The sequence below is a fragment of the Quercus lobata genome, chromosome 4, assembly GCF_001633185.2.
Source record: "Quercus lobata isolate SW786 chromosome 4, ValleyOak3.0 Primary Assembly, whole genome shotgun sequence".
NCBI lineage: Eukaryota > Viridiplantae > Streptophyta > Magnoliopsida > Fagales > Fagaceae > Quercus > Quercus lobata.
This window is the reverse complement of record NC_044907.1, coordinates 83,584,627-83,609,054: the sequence shown is the minus strand read 5'-3', so window position 1 is coordinate 83,609,054 and position 24,428 is coordinate 83,584,627. Positions and strand designations below refer to the sequence as shown.

At 35.0% G+C, this 24,428-nt stretch overlaps 3 protein-coding genes across 4 annotated transcripts; 1 reads left to right on the top strand and 2 right to left on the bottom strand.

Annotated features, from left to right (window-relative positions):
• Positions 1-1,458: 1,458 nt before the first annotated feature.
• LOC115987001 (polyubiquitin) lies at positions 1,459-3,929 on the top strand. 2 transcript variants are annotated; one of them, XM_031110439.1, is made up of 2 exons: positions 1,459-1,533; positions 2,521-3,929. In XM_031110439.1, exon 2 carries the CDS (start codon positions 2,521-2,523, stop codon positions 3,664-3,666), a length of 1,146 nt encoding a protein of 381 aa, XP_030966299.1. In that variant the 5' UTR covers positions 1,459-1,533; the 3' UTR covers positions 3,667-3,929. The 2 variants fall into 2 exon arrangements, with proteins under 2 accessions (XP_030966299.1, XP_030966300.1); XM_031110440.1 differs by lacking the exon at positions 1,459-1,533 and adding an exon at positions 1,647-1,667.
• A 1,846-nt stretch (positions 3,930-5,775) lies between these two features.
• Positions 5,776-8,367, bottom strand: LOC115984270 (peptide-N4-(N-acetyl-beta-glucosaminyl)asparagine amidase A-like). The gene has a single exon (XM_031107233.1). The coding sequence runs from the start codon at positions 7,873-7,875 to the stop codon at positions 6,097-6,099; it is 1,779 nt and encodes a 592-aa protein (XP_030963093.1). The 5' UTR covers positions 7,876-8,367; the 3' UTR covers positions 5,776-6,096.
• A 605-nt stretch (positions 8,368-8,972) lies between these two features.
• Positions 8,973-10,929, bottom strand: LOC115983667 (peptide-N4-(N-acetyl-beta-glucosaminyl)asparagine amidase A-like). Its single transcript, XM_031106400.1, has one exon. It carries the CDS (start codon positions 10,828-10,830, stop codon positions 9,025-9,027), a length of 1,806 nt encoding a protein of 601 aa, XP_030962260.1. The 5' UTR covers positions 10,831-10,929; the 3' UTR covers positions 8,973-9,024.
• Between the last annotated feature and the right edge of the window lie 13,499 nt (positions 10,930-24,428).

Sequence of the window (24,428 nt, the reverse complement as noted above, 5' to 3'; positions counted from 1 at the left end):
GAATATAAACTTATACTTATTATATATATTAATTATTTATTTTTTAAAATTCTTTTGATAATATTTATCTTTTTTGATAATTTGATAACTACAACTAGAGACGAGTGATTTGAACTGTGCATATTATAATCACATAAGCTGCTCCTATTAAAATTACAAAACTCTTGGCATATATATATATATATATATATATATTTTTTTAATGAAAAATTTAAAGATGCCCTAAAGCATTTGTTAGTGAACAATCTTTTAATTATTTAGGGTTGTTTAATTTGGGTTTGGCTTAGATAAGAGTAATTCATGATTAAACCCACAATTCATGTAAGAGAGAGTACTCATTTATGGTATTCATAGAGTATTCAATAATTTTCTTTAAGATAGAATGATATGATAATGAGTTTTAATTTATACATTTTATTTAATTAGCAAGTGATGCAATAGATTTCATTAAAATAAAATGAGATTTCAATTAAAAAAATATCGAAGGTAAGCCAAACCCGTTTTTGATTGCTACTTACCCATGTAAAGTAGGGTTATCCAATCCAACCACCTTAATGCCCTACTTATTGGATTGTTTTCTGCAGCTACAAGAGGATTTCAGGAAGGAGATATTCATCATGGTGGGCTGGTGGCCTGGGCTGTTTGAAATCGTCGCAACACTTTAAAGTTTGGCCACCCGACTCTGCCAATGGACAGCATCAACCCAAGAGCCGGTTCGCTGCTTTAGGAGTTCTTGTCGTTAGAAGAAATTGGTCTCAGAGAGATGGTTTTCAAAGGAGATTCTACTGTGGTCATCCAAGCCATGAGCCATCGCTCAAGGAAGTTCGAACCCTCTGGAGTATGGCAACATTATCGATAACATCAGGATATTAGTTGTTGATGTTAATTTTATTCCGTTTTGTCATGTGAAACGCAACTGTAATGTAGTTGCTGATGCACTAACTAAAAAAAGTTAAAGAGAGTTTGAGTTTAGCTGTTTGATTAGAAGATGTGCAAAAGGATATTTCTAATCTTCTTTTGTTTGATGTTCCTTAAGTAATGTTAGCCTCTGTTTGGATATCACTTAAAAATGAAAATTATTTTATTATTCAGTTTATTTTTGTCATTGTTTATGGGCCTTACTAAATTTTTTGATACTATTTATAGGTTCCATTGTACTATTTTAATTAACTTTTACCTTTATCTACAATACTTTTAGTAATAAGTTTTTAGTTTTAACAAAATAAGCGATATCCAAACAGATTCAGTTGAGCCATTTTGGTTTGGATTCTCAAAAAAAAAAGAAAAAAAGAAAGAAAGAAAGAAAGCCAAACCAATTTAATTTAACTAAACTCTATTATCTAAGTTTGAAAAATTAAAAATTATACGCTAACTAAAATTTTATTACTAATTAAAACGTGTCACAATCCCATTGGTGACTAAAGTCGGCAAAATCCCCAGTTATAATTCTATAATTACTGCCACTCCCAATCCTTTGGCCCTACATTTTCTCACTTTCAGAAAATTCTCATCCCAATTTCTCTCTCTCTCAAGGTAAAATCCTTTCTCTTATATTCTTTAATTTATTAAATAAAAAATTTAAAGAAAAATTTATGATATTGATATTTGTAAAACCTGTATCGATGTGTAAATTACTTGATGATTCATATCCCAAATTTTAAATTTGGGTAAAATTTCGATTAGAGTTATGCTCCTTTTGGCTGATTGAATTTTGTTAGATCTTTCCGATTTTCCAGTTGATTGCAATACGATTTGTTCTTCTTGATCTTGTGTTTCTGTACTTGATTGATGAATACCAATTTTTTGTTGTAAGATCCAAAGAATTCGATTAGGGTTTGCAGTATATATATATATATATATATATAATTTTCTTAATTTTTTTTCTTTTTAAATTTTGTTTCTTTATTCTTTTTGTGTATTATATGGGATATAGACGTGGGTATTTTTGATGGGTTAGGTTTGTTTGTTTGTTTTTCCTGAGGGCGTCAATCTTACAATCATTAGGGAGTGTAGTGGTTAAACAAACAGTTGTTTATAAATTCCAAATCGATTTAAATTGAGACGTTGATTTTGATTTAATTATGGTCTAGTTGTATTATAGATTCAGCTGGTGTATGAGTAAAACTTAGATACTGTACCTTTGGTGCAATACAATTTTGGGTATTCAAACACTTGTTTGCATTTACCAATTAGATAAGAAGAGTCTTATCTTTGCCAAGAAAAATTAAATTCAAAACAAACAAGTGTTTGAATTCAATTGGAGAACCTGATGTATTGGACTTAAGGTCATGTTCTTAAGTTTTATCCATTACATATATGTTTGACTATGTTTATTTTATTTGTATAATTTACTCAGAATTTGAAAATATATTAACTAACAATAACATCTGATGGATGATTTTTATTTTTTTTGAAAATATAAGCATGTGGAAGATTGTGGCATTTCAATTTGAAATATGGTTTCGATGATTTTCTAATTTATTTTATTTAAAAATTTTGTGGGATCATTCAATCCAACAGATGCAGATCTTTGTGAAAACTCTCACTGGAAAGACCATCACCCTTGAGGTTGAAAGCTCCGATACTATTGACAATGTGAAAGCAAAAATCCAGGACAAGGAAGGAATCCCACCAGATCAGCAAAGGCTCATTTTCGCTGGTAAACAATTGGAAGATGGTCGAACTCTTGCCGACTACAATATCCAGAAAGAGTCCACCCTCCACTTGGTGCTTCGTCTCCGTGGTGGGATGCAGATATTTGTCAAGACCCTGACTGGAAAAACCATCACCTTGGAGGTGGAAAGCTCAGATACCATTGATAATGTCAAGGCAAAAATACAAGACAAAGAAGGTATCCCACCAGACCAGCAGAGGTTGATTTTTGCCGGCAAGCAGCTTGAAGATGGTCGTACCCTTGCAGACTATAACATCCAAAAGGAGTCCACCCTCCACTTGGTGCTTCGTCTCCGTGGGGGTATGCAAATTTTTGTTAAGACTTTGACAGGGAAAACAATAACATTGGAGGTGGAAAGCTCGGATACCATTGACAATGTCAAGGCAAAAATCCAGGACAAGGAGGGTATCCCACCAGACCAACAGAGGTTGATCTTTGCAGGCAAGCAACTCGAAGATGGTCGTACTCTTGCTGACTATAACATCCAGAAGGAGTCCACCCTCCATTTGGTGCTCCGTCTTCGTGGTGGAATGCAAATTTTTGTGAAGACCTTGACTGGAAAAACTATAACATTGGAAGTTGAAAGTTCTGATACTATTGATAATGTCAAGGCAAAGATACAAGACAAAGAGGGGATCCCTCCAGACCAGCAGAGGCTGATATTTGCTGGCAAACAGCTGGAAGATGGGCGCACTCTTGCTGATTATAATATCCAAAAGGAATCGACCCTTCACTTGGTGCTTCGTTTGCGTGGTGGGATGCAGATTTTTGTGAAGACATTGACTGGTAAAACCATAACTCTGGAGGTTGAAAGTTCTGATACCATTGACAATGTGAAAGCTAAGATTCAGGACAAAGAGGGTATTCCACCTGACCAGCAGAGGCTGATTTTTGCCGGTAAGCAGTTGGAGGATGGCAGGACTCTTGCAGATTATAATATCCAAAAGGAGTCAACTCTTCACCTTGTCCTTCGCCTCCGTGGTGGTTTCTGAGGTAGTTTGTCGTGTAGTTATTTCGATTTCTGTGGTTATGAGTCATTCTGTGAAGTTTCGTGGTCATGATTTGTTTTTCTTGGCTATTGTTCGATGGCTTCTTATAAGATTCAAACTTGCTATGTTCTATATGATTTGTTTAATATTTTCATGCTGTTTTTAAGATGGTGGTTAAATTGGCCCCATGAGGTCATGTTGTTATTGCTGTTTAGTATAAAATAAAGTAATTTTTATGCACACGTGTTGTGCTGCTGTGTGTGTTTGTTCATCTTGTTCATACATATTTGTGTTGCACTCTGCTCTATGTTGGTTCATCCTGTATATACATATGTCATAATATGTGTTGTACTCGCTGGATTTAAATTTGCGTTGCACTCTGCTCTGTGTTGGTTAATATTTCCTTTGTTTTTTTAATTTTATAAAGATACTAATAGAGAGTGCGGATACTGGTGGGGGTTAGCATATATTAATTACTGTGTAATGTCTAATGTGGCTCTGTTGCACTATGTAAAAGATGTGATAAAAAATGACCTTTCTTTCCTGGTGTTGTTAATTGACGTGGTCATAGGGTGACAACCTTATCAGTCATCATGCTCTGCTGTAGATTCAAGATGTAAATTGCTTGCCAATTTTTAAATTTTTTGGAAAATTTTTTTTACTGAAAAGATGGAAATCTAATTAAACAAAAAAAGTATACATGTATGACGTCAAAGGCTCAAGCCTTTTGGCTAGATGGGGAAACCGCACATATAGATTCAAGACAACACCTCAATCCATGACTTGCAAAAGGCAAATAGGCCCCTACACAAATAGGGGTGGCAATCGGGCAAGTTGTGTTTATTTTGGGTCGGGTCATAATAAGTTGGGTACATTATTATTATCCAAATACGCATTTATAACCTGTATAAATATAAATTAAATACCTATTATCCACCCAACTCATTTAATTAATCTATTAACCGGTCCAAAAAAAGTCAATTGTTTTATTTTTTATTTTTTATATTAAAAGATAAAGAGGAGCAAATTATTTTAAGAGTTTGAAAACTCCTACTTGTCTTATATTTTCCTCCACTTTCTCTTGAACCAAATTAAGCAGAATGAGAATGAAAATGGCTAGAGTTTGAGGCCTACCCTCTCTTCTCTTTGATCTGAACCTCTTAGAATAGCTTACAGCTTATTAATGGTTGAAAAAGGCTCTACAATTGAACAACCTCTTGGCCACCAAGATAATACGAATTACAAATTATAGGCATTCTAAATGGGCCATGCAATGACGGCTCATAGCTCCAACTGCTGCATTGCCATTTTCTCAAACATTTCTCGTGCCAAAGCAGGATGATATTGCGCTCATGATGCACATTTCAGTAGTTTAGCTTTGACAAGAGCCCATACATTTCATGGGAAAGTGGAATCCCATAGGATATTTAACTCCATTTTTTTTTCCTGCGGGGACAAAACTTTGAACGTTTTTGGGGGACACAAAATTTTTGCACTTTTTGGGGGACATTAGAGACCAATATCTTTTCCAAATTTCCCTCATTACTCTTGATTGTGAGTTTTCAACTGTACATATGTTCCCTAAGATCAGGGTTTTATATGGAGCCCCACTTTTTTTTTTTTTTTTTTTTTTTTTTTTAACTTGGAAAAATAAGAAAGTCATAAAGAAAATTGCCTCATTTTAAAGATAAAAAGTTTACAATAAATAGAAAATAACTTTATAAGGTCTTGGTCCTAGGTACAATCTAAGAATTACATGACTTTAACCCTATTTACATTCTATAAAATATAAATTATATTGGATAAAAGGCTCATTTATGAATCTTTAATCTAAGTTTGGAGACTAAGTTGCAAGATAAGAGTTTATTAAGCACTTATTTGGCATGCTTGACCGGTCTTATAGACTATTGTAGTTAACATCATGTCGTATCACTCAAACGAACAATATGTCAAATTTAAGATTTTGAGGAGCAAATATGAACAAGATTATCATATGATTCAAAACATGATTCATTTCATTTCTGTATCATTTGATCTAGCATGTGAGCATCTCAAGAACATTGTATGAATAACATGACATTGCATACGAATTGCCTCATAAAAATCATGTAATCATCTGAATCAAGGATTTTCATTTTACATGTTATGCAAACCTGATTATTTCAAGATGGATTAACGAAGAATTTCATTTTGAAAGTCTTTTTTACAAAACACAAAAAGATCAGCACTTTCATCATCACCTCCCAATATAATGAGGGACACTGGATATGCAAATTTCCACCTAAAACATTTCTGATTAATTGAAGATGGATAAATGAAGAGAGTCTTCACCATCTATTGGATAAATAAAATGAACAATTTAAACTTTTCACTGTTATGAAGTAAACTGGGTGCTAGAAAAGCATTTCGAGCTGGGATAACGATGCATTCTGCTTAACCCAATGCAGAATGAGACTTTCTTCCTTTATGGCATGTGTTTCCCACATCATCGAAAAGGATGGTATAATTCAAGCTGCTTACATTTCTAAAGTAATAAAAATCGCTGCCGTCATATTTGTATACTTGTTGTGTACTGCCCAATCCACTGACCAACGAGTTGTTGCTTGCAACCAAATAACCCTGTCCATTCTGCACATTACTGAGAGAGCCCTTTGAGAATCCAAAACCAACATCCTTAGACCTATTCTCAAAAAATCCCAAAGTGAAATTTTCACTACTTACGGAAGTTCCATTTCCATAATCCAATTCGTTATAGTATAAATAAAGGTCGAATGTTTTGTGGGATTCTGTTGAGAAAACAGAAGATGATGGCCTTGCGTGAACAGTGTCATTGAAATGGATGATTTGATTCACAATCTGCAAATCCCCATTTCTTCCCATCAGCATTGAATTTTCGTATCTAAAGTTTTGAATCGAATTTGTTGTGATAATCCCATGGGAGGACTTCACCCATCCAGTTGAGGATATGGACCTGCTTACAGTATTAAAAAACGTTCCATTTAAGCCCTTAAAATCAGATACCAATGAAACAGCAAGACGCGAGCTAAAGTGCTCCACAAGCTTCCCTTGGATTTTTGTGCTCTTGCTGTCCAACCAAAGATGCAAATTTGCATCAATGTACCAAACATTCAAGGCATTCGTCACACTAAAACCAAACTTATGGCTCTTTCCATCAAGTATCTTCCCTAAAAATTGAGTGATCTCAATATTATAAGAAGGGAGATCATAAGATCCGATAGCAGTAATGGGCCTCCATAAGAGGGGATTAATCCCTCCAGTGTAAATGACAGTAAATGGCCAAACCGCACCAACCTCCTCACCATCAAGACTAACCAAAACCTCCCTAAAAGGTCCATTTCCGGCTGCACCCGTAAGATTATTTGCCTCAATGTACTCATTATACAAATTCGAATACCAAAATTCATCATTTTCATGAAAAGAAACATACACCTCTAACACGGCTCTATAAGCATTTTGTGGTATCTTGAATTCACTCAATGCAATATCAGTGGAATTCTCAATTTTAAACCACAAACCATCATTCAATGGCAAGTTCCGCGAAATGGGCATGATCAAATCAGCCGGGGAATGATGTGTAGACACCAAAGCACCCAAATTGGACACGTCATTTTCTTTAGCAGGATAAAACTGAATGGTTATATTCACATGATACACACCAGTATAAGTACTAGTAATAAGGTTACCAAGATAAACAGCAAGTGTTTGATTCTTCATGAGCAATGAATAATACCTTGTAATGTCCTTCTCGACACTCCAAACAATGCCAGTAGCCCTTGGCTCAGCTGTGCAGCTACGAAATAGCTCAACCCCACCAAGCCAAACCCCAAAAATCCGGTCAAATTGCCTGCCTTTACAAGTTGCATACCATTGGAAAACAATCTTGGAAAACTTTTGAGATGGGCAATGTGAGGGAGGTGTGTAGTTTGCAAGAACTGGAGGGCTGCCATAAGTGTAGCCAAAGTCATGTTGAAGTATGTGATAAGAGCAAGGCTTTGTCTTGGGGAGTTTGATGGGTTTTGTTACTTCAAAGAAGAGAGTTGGTGGGGTGTCATTGAGAGGTTTTTTTTGGGACTCAGAGAGATCTAGCTGATGTCTAAAGGGGCTTTTTTTGTGGAAGATATTGGCTGTGGAGAAGAGGGGATTGTGAAGGAAGAGGAGGAGAAGGAGAGGGTAGAGCATAGAGGAGGCCATGAGTGGTGGTTGGAATTGGATTGAAACTGTTGGGTTTTCTTTTCTTTCTTAACTCTTTCTTCTTGATGGAAACTTTTTACTTTCTTTGAGTATAAAAAAAGTTAGTTTTGGAGTTTCTTGAGAAATAATTGATCAGGAAAGAAGAAATATTAGACAGAAAAAGATAACGAGAATTTTGAATTGAAAAGTGAAAATAGAGTGCAAAATGCCAACAATATGGGAAGGCTTGGGTGGCTTTACCAAATTGGTCGTTTTGTTTTGTTAACCTCGGTATGGACAGCTGTCAAGTCCTAGTCTTAGGGGAAAATGAAGTACCTAGAAATAAAGATTACAAGACAAATCTCTTTTGCTAAAACAAGACACATGGTGAACAAGGCAAGTCTTACAAGGTACATTCATTGTCATCTATCTTTAAGCTCGTAATATTTTGTCACATAAGTTTTTTAGAAGAGTTTGTTCTATATATACACAGACACATAGACACTAGTATTATGCTTGTGTGATGCATTACTTATTCAAGTAATTTCACTGCATATTTAAATGAAAAAACCTTGAATTTATTAATTCAAAACAATAATTGAAAGCATATTTAAGTGGTAACCTCAATTCAATAGTTATGAAAAATCCAAATTACTAAACATTAAAAGGTAAAAATGAGAATTGATTTTTTTTTCTTTGAAAGCAAGGAAGGAGACACCAAAACTTAGGAGAATTTCAACCTACAAATTAAAAAAAAGAAAAAAAAAGGAAAAAAGAAAAAAAAATGATTTATATATATATATATATATATATATAACTTCAATAACTTTTTTCTCCGTCCTTGACAATAAGTTTGTATTTATAATTGAAAATAACTTCATTAGCATTAAGATACAAAGAATTTCAAGAGGTATCAACAAAGAATTTCATTTTGCAACTTCGTTTTACAAAACACAAAAAGATCACCACTTTCATCAGAACCTCCCATTATAATGAGGGATACTGCTTATGCAAACCTGATTCATTTTCGACGACCCTGTTTCCGCCTACAAATTTTTTAATTATTTGAATGGATTAATTAAGAGAGTGTTCATCATCTATTGGAAAAACAAAACAAAAAATCTAAACTTCTTTACTGTTATGAAGTAAACTGGGTGCTAGAAAAGCCCTTCAAGCAGGGAAAGTCTGCATATTGCCTAACCTAAAACCAGAATTAGACCTTGTTCCTTTATGACATATGTTTCCCAGTTCATCATAAAGGATGGTATAATTCGAGCTGCTTACATTTCTGAAGTAACAAAAATCGCTGCCATCATATTTGTACACTTGTTGTGTACTGCCTAATCCACTTACCACCAAGTTGTTCTTTACAGCCATATTGCCCTGTCCATTCTGCACATTTTCAAGAGAGCTCTTTGAGAATCCAAAACCAACATCCTTAGACTTCTTTTCAAAAAATCCCAAAGTGACATTTTCACTCGATACAGAAGTTCCATTTCCTTCATCTAATTCGTTGTAGTATGAATAAAGGTCGAATTTTTTGTGGGATTCTGTTGAGAAAACAGAAGATGATGGCAACTTTGCATGAACACTGTCATTAAAATGGATGGTTTGATTCACAATCTGCAAATCTCCATTGCTTTCTATCAGCATTGAATTATTGTAACTAAAGTTTTGAATCCAATTAGTAGTGATATTCCCATGGGAGGACATCACCCATCCAGTGGAGGATACAGACCTGCTTACACTACTAAAAAACGTTCCATTTAAGCCCTTGAAATCAGATACCAAAGAAACAACTAGAGGCGAGCTAACGTGCTCCAAAATCTTCCCATCAATTTTTGTGGTCTTGCTGTCCAACCAAAGATGCAAATTTGCATCAATGTACCAAACATTTAATGCATTCGTCACACTAAACCCAAACTTATGGCTCTTTCCATCTATTATCTTGCCCAAAAATGGTGTGATTTCAATATTATAAGAAGGAAGATCGAATGATCCAATACCAGTAATTGGCCTCCATAAGAGGGGATTAACCCCTCCAGTAAAAATGACAGTAAAAGGCCAAATGGCACCAACCACCTGACCATCAAGACAAACCACAACCTCCCTAAAAGGTCCATTTCCTGCTACACCTGTAATATTATTCGCCTCAATGTACTCATTGTATAAATTCGAATACCAAGATTCATCATTCTCATGAAATGAAACATAGACCTCCAACACAGCTCTATAAGCATTTTGTGGAATCTTGAATTCCCTCAGTGCAATATCTGTGGAGTTCTCAATTTCAAACCACAACCCATTATTCAATGGTAAGTTTTGCGAAAAGGGTATGATCAAATTAGCCGGGGAATGGTATTTAGACACCAAATCACCCAATTTGGACACACCATTTTTTTCAGCAGGATAAAACTGGATAGTTATATTCACATGGTACACACCAGTATAAGTACCAGTAATAAGGTTACCAAGATAAACAGCAAGTGTTTGATTTTTCATAAGCAATGAATAATACCTTGTAATATCCTTCTCAACATTCCAAACAATCCCAGTAGCCCTTGGCTCAGCTGTGCAGCTACGAAATAGCTCAGCCCCACCAAGCCAAACCCCAAAAATCCTGTCAAATTGCCTGCCTTTGCAAGTTGCATTCCATTGCAAGACAATCTTGGAGAACTTCTGAGATGGGCAGTGGGAGGGAGGGGTGTAGTTTGCAAGAACTGGTGGCTTGTCATAAGTGTAGCCAAAGTCATGTTGGAGGATGTTATAAGAACAAGGCTTTGTGTTGGGGAGTTTGATGGGCTTTGTTACTTCAAAGAAGAGAGTTGGTGTTGTGTCATTGAGAGGTTTGTGTTGAGACTCAGAGAAATCTAGCTCTTGTCTAAAGAGGCCTTTTTTGTGGAAGAGATTGGCTGTGGAGAAGAGGGATTGGTGAAGGAGGAGGAAAAGGACAGAGTAGAGCATAGAGGAGGCCATGAATGGTGGTTGGAATTGGATTGGACTCTTGGGTTTCTTATCTTCTTGGTGGATACTTTTTACTTTGTTTTCAGAGTACAAGTTTTGGACTTTCTTGAAGTAATTGATAGGGAAAGAACGAATTGACGGAAAAATATAACGAGAATTTTGAATTAAAATGGTAGATCAGCGTGAACCAGGAAGATTTGAGTGGCATTGTAAGAGCATCTCCGGCAGAATCATCAAATTTTTGTATGTTTGGAGAATGAACAGTGACTTTTACCTTTATTTACTAATTTTTTCAAATATACTTTCCAACAGATTCTCTATCTCATTTAAATATTATTTATTTATTCATTATTTATTCTTTTTTTAACAACTATACATATTCAAACATTTTTTTTATTCAACACCTAATTATTATAATAGTAAAAAAGGATTTGAAGGATGAACAGTAGCTCATCAAACTTGATGAGCTACTGTTCATTAGCAAAAAAAAATTTCATGTAGAGGGAGGCCATTGGAGTAGCATTTTGTGGTTATACTCTCTAAAATAGAGAGTATTTTGTGTTTGCTGATGCTATTGGAGATGCTCTAACATCCCAGCCAATTAAAAAAGAAAAAAGAAAAAAAAGAAAAAAGAAAAAGAAAAAAGAAAAAAAAGGTCAGATATTTTTGGGACCACACGTGTCCCACCTACAACACTAACCCTCACCACACATCTCACACGCTATTATTTTATCTCTTTGACTGGCCATTCCTATTTTTACTCATTTGTAGGGGTGTGCAGCCAACTCACTAATCTGTCAAAACCAACTGGACCCAACCTAACCCATCGGGTTAGGTCGGTTTTTAGGGCTTGGTGAGTTGAATTGGGTTACAAAATTTTTTTTGATAACGGGTCAGGTTTAGGTTCAGGTCATAAAATTTCAAACCTGCCAAACCTGACCCGACCCACCTATATATTTAATATATATTTAAAATATATAATATAATTATTATTTTTTTAAATATCCAGCTCTTCCTCCTATCCTATATAAAAGTCAATATTAATGTATATTAGTTCATATATTAATGTGTAACTGAGTTGGAATATTAGTTCGTATATTAATGTATATTTTGTTTATCAACTCAGGTGGTAAGTGTGATGTATTTTTTTTTACTCAATTTAATAATAATAGTAATAAAAAAATTGTTCAACCTGACCCAACCCAACCCATGTGGGTTGGATTGGACTTATGTGATAGGTTGGGTTGGGTTGGGTTGAAATTTTTTTTAACCCACCATAGTAGGTTGAGTAAAAAAATCCCCTTAACCTGACTCATGCACACCCCTACTCATTTGTTTTTTTTTTTTTCCCCTTTTTCACATAAACATTGACTCACACTCTCCCGCTGTTACCATTTCATACCACCAGTTCTACCATCATTTTTTCAGCAAGATTACCGGAAAATCTTTAGAAACCGTTAAGCATCTTCATCCATTTTATTTGAGGTAAAGATTTCTAATCTTTTTGATGATTTTTATGCTTTTACTTGAGGTTCTTTTAATATAAGCTTTGATAATGATATTTATGTGATTTACGAGCTTTGAAAGTGAATTCATGTGTTTATATGTATGGGTTTTGTCTTGATGGATTTATTTGATAAGTGGGTTTATAGTTTTTACAATGGTGGCTATCTAAGTGGTGAAGATTTGGAAGTTTTGGCTTTTTAATGTGAAATAAATGGTGAATATAATTTTTATTTATTATTTGAAACTAGTTAAATATTCAAATTATTTGTCTTGGAGGATATTATGATTTTTGGTATCATGGGTCTCTTGTTGATGTGGTGTAAACCTTGTGGGAAGTGCTTAGAGGGTGTTGAGGTTTTGATGTTAGAGATAATACCTTGAATGAGTTAATTTTATAAATTGGAGCCTATGCCTTATGAATTAATCTGTTGAGAAACTATGGGAGTGGAATACATTATAAATGAGATTAAATAATAGGCTTGCCTATTCAAAGTACTTATTTGGCAATTCCTAATTTGTAGCTAGATACAATTTCAAGCTTTTATGCTTATTGTGAAATTGTTTAGGTTCTAATTAATCTCCTTTGGAGCTTTTAGAGTTAAACTTGGTTGCAAGGTAAGTAGCTTTTAATGGGATTTTTTTTTTTTGGAAAATAATCATGTTGATTAAACGTCATTTTTAGGTTAAACACATTTTTGAAAATTATTTGTGGAACTATGTTTTTCATTTATTTATTTTATTACAAGATAGAAATTCTACTTTAGTTTTATCTAAGTGTATATGTGTGAAGCTCTTTCTTGGAGACTTAAACCTCGTTCCTTACCCCTTACACCCCACACTCCACAAGTACTTATACTTGTGAAGTGACCATTGCACCAAGGGTGTGCGGTGATGGAACTATGTTTTCTTAAAAGTATTGTGTTGTGACCTTATTATATATGACTATTTATGATAGTGCATCATATTTGGTAATGTATATAGAGAAATGTATGATGTGTTAGCATGGAAAAGATAAGCATCTTTTATAAAACTCTTGGGAATGGATTTTACGGATTTATTGCATTATTTGCAAATTCTAAAGATATTTTATCTTAACTTATGATATTTGGGAAATTTATAGAAAATTTTATTGACAAGAAACGATTTTGGAAAATTTGAGAACTTTGTGAATATATTGGGTATTCCAAAGGTTCTTGTGAAACTACTTGAAACTGAATCGTGTTTTGATTTCATGTACACTGTGAGCTCTTTATGTTTTTACCCTTGGGGTGTGACATGTGATAACTCGATGATTATCTAGTTGGATGCTGTAATTTTTATGACATTGGTATCTTGGCACCCTGTTTTTGTGGCGGTTGACATCTTTATGGCATAATTGATGTCTTTGTGGCATAACTGATGTCTTCGTGACGTAATTGATGTCTTCGTGGCATACCTGACATCTTTATGGCAACTTGTCACGTGGCCCTAGGTTGGATTTTCAGGTTGTAAAAGGATTTTTTGATAGCTCACAGTAAATAGTATGTAGTTTCATATTGAAATATTTTGAGAAAGCTTTGTGTTATATTGTTTAAATCATTCTTGTCATTTTACCAATGAAAAATGGATTTGCTGGATTTTCATGGAAATTCCTAAATTATAACATGTTTTGTAAATTGTTAATCATCATGAAGCTTGTATTTTCCCCACCCCCATTAATTATTCTACTTACTGGGCTTTGTCTTATCCCATTCTTTCACAAACTTTTTCAGAGTAGGCAACGATAATTTTGAGATAGGTTTTGTGGCTAGCAGTAGTTAGACTAACAACTGATGGAGGTTGGACTTTTGTGATGGAGATATTTAGATGATGTATATTTTAGACTAGCCTTGACTTATTCTTTTGTATATTATAGTGATTATGACTTTTATTCCCATTGATGGGACAAGCTAATGGTATATAATTATATTTATTTAGATTTATTTTCTTTTGTGACCAATAGTCCTTGAAATTATTGTATAGAGTTTTAGGAGTATATTTAATGAAATTATTATCAATATCCTTGATGTTGGTACTTGGTATGGATTATTTGGATTGATTTGTCAAAAAGGAAAAATACACAGTTACCTTTGAGTTTCTTTTCTCATGCTTTGGACCCTTTTGGGTGGCATTGCCAAATTGGTTTATTTTTTGGATAACTACCAAATTGTTCAGTTTGTTTATTTTTTGTGAACCTTATTATGGCCAACTGACAAGTCGTAGTCCTAGTCTTAGGGGAAAATGAAATAAATACCAAGAAAACAAAGATTAACGGATAGATCTCTTATGTTTTAAAAATAAAAAATAGGGTTAAAATTGTAATTCAATAAAATTAAAAAAAAAAATACTAGTGAAACATTTTTCCTAAAAATTAGCATACTCTTTATTTAAATATATCTCATGTACGTTTGATACATTTTTTTCTTAAAAATTAGCACACACTAAACCCAGCTATTTACTCCATTTCAAATTCTAAATTTTAGATTTTTAAAAATCTCTTCCTGTGTAATCTCACTAACAATAGATAAATTCAAATTGAAAAAAAATACATTAAAATTAGAATAAAAAAAAGCCTCATCGAATGTGAGAAGCACGTGTGATGAGGCTAGTATGAAGCGCGTGCAATAATGCTCTTTTTTATTCATTTGTTTTTTTGGTTTAGTGTTAAAATCTTTAAAAGTGATATATAAATATCTGTGTGTATTTTGTTATTTTTAACGAAAGAGATAAGGTAATGTGGAATAATTTTTAAAAATAAGATAAAGATAGTATATTAAGTTTTAGGCCGAATGGAAAAGATAAAGAAAAACACCTAAAACTTAGGAACGATAAATTACTTTTTTGTTATATAAAAAAGAAAATAAATTACTCTTTTAACCAGTTTGTGTTTTTTTAATTTAAAATTATTTAACTAAAAGATAAGGGTATTTTAGAAAGTTTTAGAATTTGTGTGAGGGTATTTTAGTACGTAAAAAGTTTAAATCTAAATAGTGAATCCTGTTATTAATAGTGTTGTGTTCACCAAACCGCATAAACCACACAAATCGCAAAAACCGCATCAAAACCGCTCGCCAAATTGCATAACCGCACTGCACTGCAAGTAACAATACACCGCACCGCACTGCACCATATGGTATAGTGCGGTTTGCAGTTTTATAATAAGAAAACTGCACAAACCGCACTGCACCGCACCCTCTCTATACATTAATATATTTATTTATTTTTAATATTAAATATATTATTAATAGTTTAATAACCCTAGTTTTCCCCCAAAAAATAAAATAAAATTGATAACCCTAGCAAGTGTTGACCAGAAAAGCTAACCCAAAATAAAGAAAAACTAGCTAAATAGTTTAAAACTTGGCAAAAAAAAGGGAAAAATTAGTTATGGGATGGGTAGGAAATGCCCAAAATTTGAAAAATATGCCAACTTCAAACCTTATCTTATATATAGCATCACACATGTGACTGCAAAAATGTGGTGCGGTGCAGTTATGATTTTGGTTAGACTCTAAACTGCACCACACCGTACCGCACCACACATGTGACAGCAAAAATAAAGTGCAGTGCAGTTATGATTTTAGCTAAACCACACCGCAAAGTACGGTGCTAAAAATGACCCAAAACCGCTCCACACCGCACCACGAACACCCCTAAGTGTGTATATACACACATACATCATTATTTATTAGAGAACATACATATTAATAACCAATCAAAGAATAATAAATAATCAATTCTAAGTTTGGACTACACATTTTTCTAAAGAAAAAAGAAATTTTATGAACAATTCATTGATTTGTAGATACAAATTCATTATGGTTATATGTGCTTTATATATATATATATATATATAAACTTCAATAACTTTTTATGTTTTATTAAATTAGGGAGAGGGGTAAAAGAGTAACTAACAAAAGAAAATAATATATAATTAAGAAATATATTAAACATATGTGATGGGGTCAGTTTAGGCAGATTTGTGAAACTACTGACCAGAACCCCCAACCCAACCTAGCCTACAACCCAAAAAAGGGGCAATTCAACCTAACCCAACCCATCAACCCCTAAAAACCAACCAGGTTGGGTTGGGTTGGGTTGTGTCAATTTTTGCATATCAATAGGTTGGCTACACACTCCTAATCTATCAATACTATATATAATAATGAAAGCATTGCATAATTTGCATTTAATTTGTAGAGCTCCTGTTGCACCACATCATCGGTTACAACATCATCCTTTATTCTACCTATTTTTCCTCCATTTTTGTTGGATATTGAATTTAGAAAATATTTAACTCCTCAATTTGATCAATCACATTGAGTTCCTTTAACTCTACATATCCAAACTACTATTTGATTTCTTTTGATGATCTTAATTAACTAAAAAGAAAAGGGTCAAATTCTGGCATTAGCCACAATATTAACATTGAAATGAGTTTAAAATTTCTTTGGATAATTCGATAAAAGTCCTTTGCACTACCAATCTATCACCATAAAGAATGAGGTATGAATATTGTAAAAATGTTATGGATGTAGCATTAATACTCTAATGTTTTATAATGACCACTTTCCATATAGCCGTTACATTTTTCAAGATAGTCTCCTCAAATCCCTCCTACAATTAACTGTTGCCATAACTTCTCTATCAAAAAAAAAAAAAAAAAAAAAAAATCTTTAAACTGTTTCATCATTTGACATCCATTTATAGTTAAAATTTCGTTATTGTAAAAAATATATTAAAAAGAAACCTAGTTTTTCACTAAAGTTTTCATCTGAGTCGATGATTTAATTTAAAAGTGAAACCACCAATTAATTGATAGGATTAAACCATCTTTAGAAAAATAAAAACTTATTTTTTGAAAAGAAAAAGAAAGTTTAGGTCTAAAAAAAAAAATTTAACTTTCATTACAAACAAGGTTTTTATCTTAATTTTTTAATTAAATTCCTAAAGAAGTTGTATTTAAAAAAAAAAAAAAATTGAATTTAACCATAGCACCATGTCTTCAGTATGATAATCAAGGGTCAAGCTATATTAGTAATTGGTTTTGGAATACCATCTATTTCATGTCTAGTATATGTATATATATATATATATATGTAAGGTTGAATTTATTCAACCATCTAATTGGCTTTATTCCGTGCCAAATTTGCTTGTAATTCAGCATTTAGTAACCCTGTATTTAGGTGGGTTTGATGTAAGGGTAGTGAGTGAGATAGAGTGAAGTTTGCTCAAGAGTGTGCAAGAAAATAGAGACTCGCGGTTGCAAGCCGCCAGACGCAGCACACGTGCCAAGCATGCTGGAAGGTGAACAGTTATGCAAGCTGGAGCACTACAGGACAAAACAGGACAACTGGCCATACGGTTATCTCGCGACTGGATCTCGCGACTTAGTCAAGCCGCGAGGTCAAGTCGCGAGTCACCCCTGTTTTTGTAAAACCTGACGTTTCACATTCCTCTCACACTCCAGTATAAATACCCCTTTTACCCACAATTATAAAAGAGCTTCCAGAGAGAATTTTGAGAGAGAAACCCTAAAGAAAAACAAGATTGATTCACCAATAATCTATACATTAGAGTCTCTTCAAATTCCTCAACTCTCTTCCTCTCCATTGTCAAATCCTTCAGAGGCATCTTACCAAACCTGGTTCTCATCATTATCATTACTGTGAGAGAGCTGTTTGAATTTCTGGGAAGCAGTTAGGAAGGAACCAATCTTCATTGGTTGATACTACGATCTAGTAGCGGAATCCGGGAAGCTAGAAAAGAAAAAGGTTCGGCGTAACCTCGTTGGAGCAAGAAGCTTGGAGGGCTTAGGTGCACTGGGTAGATTAGGCTTGGAGGGTCTATTGCTGTCCATGTATCCCAACTGTATTTTTTAGTGGATTATTTACCGCTTGGAGGGCGGCGGAGAGGTTTTACGTCGAGAGCTTCGGTTTCCTCTTCGATAACACATCGCGTGTTGTCTTTGTGTTTGCATCTTCCTTTCTCTCTATCTTTGCCTTTTTATTGTCTGCTGTGGATTGTGTTTTAATTTGGCTTAGATAGTTTTTACCAATTCCATATTATAGCTTATGTTAAGTTTCCGTACACTAGTTGTTTGACATAATGCTTGAATTGGTTAAGTTGTAATTTGGGGGTCTAAACGTTCAAGAGTGTTTTTACACATATTTGAACTTTCAATTGGTATTAGAGCAGGTACACTGTTATTGGTTTCATTACCATTGTGTGATCCTTGACTCCCTTTTGAGATGGATCGGTCTCAATCCCTAAATGCACCTCCATATTTTGATGGTAGTAATTATGCTTTTTGGAAGGTTTGCATAAGAGCTTTTCTGTGTTCTATTGATGAATCCGTTTGGGATGCTGTTGAGATTGGTTGGACCAGACCTGAGGTAGCCAAATCCACTTGGGATAAGGCAGCACTTGCTACATCTAATGCTAACAGTAAAACACTCAATGCTATTTTCTGTGGTGTGTCTCCAGATGAATTTCACAGGATTTCTCACATTACCGTTGCCAAAGAAGCATGAGAGATTTTGGAAACCACCTATGAAGGCACGAAGAAAGTGAAAGACACCAAGTTGCAAATGCTGACCACTCGGTTTGAGGAGCTCAAAATGAGTGAGGATGAGTCTTTTGACTCTTTCTATGGGAAGCTAAATGAGGTGGTTGTCAGCAAGTTCAACTTGGGGGAGAAAACGGAGGATTCAAAAATTGTAAGGAAGATCCTTCGATCATTGTCGGAAAGTTTTCGTGCTAAAGTGACAGCGATTGAAGAGAGCAAGGACCTTGATGACATCAAAGTACAGGAGCTGGTTGGTTCTCTGCAGACTTATGAGATGTCGCTGCCCAATCAACGGAAGAGTAAATCTCTTGCTCTTAAGACCATTAATGAGAAGGTGGAAGATCAAGACTCATCGGGAGAAGATGTAGTTGACAAAGATGTTGCATACCTTGTCAAAAATTTCAGAAAGTTCTTGAAATTCAAAAATAATGGCAAATTTGATGATAAAAGAAAATTCCAAAGTTTTGGAAGGGAGAAAAGGGAATTCAAAAAGAAAGATGGAAAAGAATCCCAACCCACACAAGGTGTCACTTGTTTCGAATGTAACGGGCATGGACACTTTAAGAAGGAATGTCCGAATTATTTGAAATCGAAAGGTAAAGTGTATGCCACGACCTTGAGTGACTCGGATTCGTCTGACTCAGAATCTGAAGAGAGCTGTGATGGAGAGGGGAACTATTCGGCTTTTATGACTATTGCTCATGTTGAGTCTTCAGATGAGTTGAATCTGCTTGTACGAGACCTTGGAGAACATAGTGATGATGAATCACTAGGAATTGTTGAAGAATCAGATGCTGAAGAAGATGAAAGCACAGCAAATCTTCAAGAGAATTATAACTTACTCTTGGAGAAGTCGGGTGAGTACACAAGGGTGGTCAAGACTGCTGTGAGAAAAATGAAGAAGGCAGAGGAGGACTACAAAAGTCTCCTAATCCGATATAGGGAGGCCAAATGTGAGATAGAAATATTGAATGGTGAGCTGTCCGAAACTTACACAAAAGTGAGATTTCTTGAGCATGAGGTTGTGCAAGCAAATGCTAAAATAGAGAGGGTCACCACCAAGAAGCTAGATGATGTTATTTCATCTCAAAAGAGCTTTTCAGACAAATCCAGATTGGAATATACCAGAGGAAGTAGCTCATCTGGAAATGTCACTAAAGAAGTGAAGTTTGTAAAGGCCAAAGATCCAGTTGTAGTTGACCTTAATGAAGAGAAGCTCAAGATGGAGGAGAAGAAGAATGTGGTGAACCAACAGTTGTTGAATCCCCGTAATCAATCTGTGGGCAGGTCTGAATCTCGTGCCAAGTCACGCCCACGACCACAAAGAGGTCCTAGAGCAACTTATGTGTGTCATTATTGCGGACTTTAAGGGCATACTCGACCAAATTGCCAAAAGCTGAGAGTAAAGAATAGTGCAACTCCTCAAAGGTCAGGAGGACCTAGAAATGATAGAAGAAATTGGGCAGGTAAACAATCTAGAGATCAGAATGGTGATCCCGGAATGATGAACGTGATGAAGATGATTGGTGCATTCACCAACTGCTTGGAAAGCTTCTCACGAAAGTTTGAAAGCCCTAACTCCCGTACCCAATCCTATAAGGAAATCACCCCAAACGCAAGTGACGTGTGGGTGAAAAAGGGTACTCATGCATAAGCATTACAACATGTCCATGCATTAATACTTCTTATGCTTTGCGACGATGTTTGTTTGTTTGTTTGCTTGGTATTTTTGTTGTTGGGTGTTTGCTTGTTTACTTGTGCATACTTTTAGTTTATTTCGTTTTTGATCAATCTTTTTCTTCTAGTGTCAAAAATCCAAAAATCATATAAAAATTAGAAAATCAAAAAGTTTGATTGACATTGTTGAGTTTTTGTCTCAAAACTTGTTTTGCCTTGTACCTTTGTGCTAATGGCTTTGTGCATTTTCGAGCATTGCTTGTTTCTTTGCACTCATATCACTGTGGGAAAAATCTTGAAATCTATGTGATTGTTGTAAATAGATCTTCAAACTTGTCATGGATGATTAGTGAATGGTTATGTTGATCTTGAAACATCTATATATCTTCCCACTCTTTATTTTTGTTTTTGCTAAAAAGAGCTCACCAAATGTAAATTTTCAAATAAAAAGAGATATTGAGCTGCAAAAGCCTGTCGCACATTTTAGTATTCGACTAGGAAAAAGGGTAAGCGACCTTATATTAAAGAAAATGTTTATTCAAAAAGCCAAAGGCTTGTTCATTAAAGTGAAATATCAAATATCACTCTCACAATGAAAGGTGATTGTCTCAAAAGATCAAAAAGATCAAATGTTATGATTAAAAAGTGGAGTCAAATGTAAAGCTCCAAGTTATGTTATCAAGTTTTGTGGGAGGTCATATATACATATTTCTATAATTGAGATGAGTCACATGATCTAGTGCTAATTGTGTATGTCTTGGTTGAATTGATCATTGAAACTTCACATTAGACTAAGGACTATCTCATTGTTGATATCCACACACAACACACAAGTTTATGTTCAATAAATGCCATATTCATTTGTGTGATTGTACTTGATGAAATGTGTTTTCACATGCTCAATCTTTGTTAATTCAAGCATAAAAAGATTTTTGAGTATTTTAGGTGTTTTTGGAAAGTATTTTGTTTGAAAAATCTGAAAATTTCAAAAATCCTGTTTTGCCCTGTTTTGGCGGCTCAGTCGCGGGTGTGTCAAGTCGCGAGCCTCAGTCGCGTCTTCGCGGGTCATTTTTGGCGACTTGTTCGCGAGTGGAAAGTCCAGTCACGAGGTTTACTCAGAGATTTTCGCGGATCAGCTCGCGACTCACTCGCGGGTAGACCTTCCAGTCGCAAAAAATACTTAGAAAAATTTTTCAAACTTTTGTCTTTGAGTGTTTTGGCGGCTTGAACTGGCGACTCTATTCAGTCGCGAAAAACGCGTGTTTGGCAAAATATAGGGGCAGTTTTTAAATCTTTTTCAGTTTTCCCTCGAACTTTTGTGACTGTTCATCTTCTCTCTAAACTATCTCCTTGCCAAACACTCCGGGTATCCATTTTCAAATCTCATTGGTGCTTCATTTCTTATCCAAATCATCAAGAAAAGGTATGGGTCTTGTTTTCTTAATCTCATTTTACCTATTTCATGGATGTTTCTACTACCATTTGTGATTGTTATTGTGTTCGAAATATTCCTTTTTTTGTGTAATGGTTATGGCTTGTTTTGATTGTTGTTGTTTTCATCTGTTTTCATGTTGAGTGGTCACAATGTGCTTTTTCATTGTTCTGATATTTGCCTGTTGTTGATTCTGAAAATCTTTTGTTAAATGGGTTTGGTATTTATATGACTTGCTCATTTCACTTGCTTGAGTGTTGATGTTGGTTTTCGGCATTGGTTTACTGTGTTTTTATGTTAACATAATGTGTGTCTCTCAACCATGTGCTCTAGTTTGGGTGCTTTGTTACTTCATTTTGTAATTTTTTTCCCATGTTCATATCTTTTGTGGCATGTTTTATGATATTTGTTCTTGATGTTCGAATGCTGTATCTGTTTGCATATCATGGTCATGGTAACCTGTCTCATTGACAGTTCTGTTAGTTTTTGTCTCTCTATGCCTTTGTGCGCTATCACCATTTTGCTGCACCTATCATTTTGTGCTCCTTAGTATTGTTGGAAGTTTGGTTGGGTCTACACTATCTTTAGTTTGTATTTATGTATTGAATTTTTTTTTTTACTTCTATTAGCACTGAATCATGTTGACATTTATCTTGTGTGGTACTGTTGTTGGTTCTTTGCTGTGGGCCTGTTCTCTTGCAGATGTCTCGTCGATCTTTCAGGGGTAAAGACATTGTTGCTGACGATCTAGCAACACCAGTTGCTAAAAGGACTCGACTATCATCATAGACATCTCAAGACCCCAATGAGGATAGGTTCAGAACTCCGCTTACCTCACACGTTTACTCAAACATTTTTGACAAGTCAACTCCTATAGTGGAACGGGTGGTGGAGTTTAACACCTTAGGGACCACTTTTATCCTTCGAATCTTTGAGAAACGAGATTGGGCAAACTTGTTCGGGAACTTTGATGATCCAATGGATGAGCTGGTCAAAGAATGCTTCTCCAATGCAACTAATCTTGGAGTTGAACTCATTTTCTGGGTCAGAGGAAAAGAGTTTGGCATTTCCCCAAACTCCATCGCAGATCTTCTCGGCATCACCAGACCTCAGAATGTGGATCTAACTCCTTACGATGATCGAACTCCAGAGGTTGAAGAAATTCTACAAATCCTAGGATCCGATCATGAAGTATCCAATACAGGAACATCCATCAGCACCGCAAAATTTGCACCAGAGCTGACCACACTGAAGTTGATCATGTTCACCAATCTCTACCCACTGTCCAACACTACATTCATCAATCTTGGGAGAGCTCTATTCCTTTGTGATCTTATTACAGGAGCCCCCATTGATATATGTGCTCACATCTATTACACCTTGAGGAAGACCGCGGTTCGAACTGCTGCTCGAGGAATTATTCCATTTTACAGTCTCATCATGAAGCTCATTCTTCGTGAAGGCATAGTTCCTCCTACAGATGGAAAAATGTTGACTCGTCAGCATCCTATTTCCATGTTCACTCTTCAAGCTAGCAGAAGTCACTCCTCTAAAACACCAAGGAGTGCTCACATCTCTCCGGTTACTCCATCTACCCCTGAGTCAGAGACACCTGCACATACCACATCTACTTCGCGTGCTGTTCCTGAAGCTTCACAAGCTAGTATTTTGCAAGCACAGACTGCTCCTTATACTGATAGAGTGGGCAGTTTACTTGAGCATATTTAGAAACGCATTGATGAGATTGTGGCACTTCTCTACTCCACAAACAACCATCTCCAAATGCGTCTCGAGACTATGGAGAATCAGCTAGATGCTATTCAACAAAAGTTGGACGAGAGCCTTTAGCTATTCGTGCCAAAAGGGGGAGAGCATTCAGTAAGGGGGAGAAAGTTCAAAGGGAAGTGTGCATAGTGATAGGGGGAGTACACACATACTTTTGTCATACTTTTGTTTTAAGTCTTATCCTCTAAACTTATAGGTTTATGTTTGTTGGACTTTTAGTGTTTATATGGGTTTGATACACTGTGTTTTTGGTGTATAGTTGTTTCTAACTCATAACCTATACTCTTGGTTTAAACTTTTATATATTTTGATGATGTTATTCAGGATGTTTTGTGTTTTGTACCTATGTGCTTTTATAAGCTTTTAGGGTTAATGTTTTATGCATATTTTGTAGGCTTTATGGTATGTACCTTACTTAATGTAGCCTTTATGCTATGTTGAAATCAGTACTTTAATCTAAATGTCTTGCATTTTGATTTATGTACTGTCACTCTTGTGCCCTTGTAGGATTGTTCCTAGATGCATATACCTTGTGTATTATGCATTGGTTAAGTGTTGATCATACAAGTATCTTGCCTTGTGCTTGTTAACTTGTATGTCCTTGTGTTCATTCCAAGTGTGAAT

Bases quoted from the DNA above. Each gene is read 5' to 3' on its own strand.
- LOC115984270 (XM_031107233.1), bottom strand. From the start codon at position 7,875: ATGGCCTCCTCTATGCTCTACCCTCTCCTTCTCCTCCTCTTCCTTCAC.
- LOC115987001 (XM_031110439.1), top strand. From the start codon at position 2,521: ATGCAGATCTTTGTGAAAACTCTCACTGGAAAGACCATCACCCTTGAG.
- LOC115983667 (XM_031106400.1), bottom strand. From the start codon at position 10,830: ATGGCCTCCTCTATGCTCTACTCTGTCCTTTTCCTCCTCCTTCACCAA.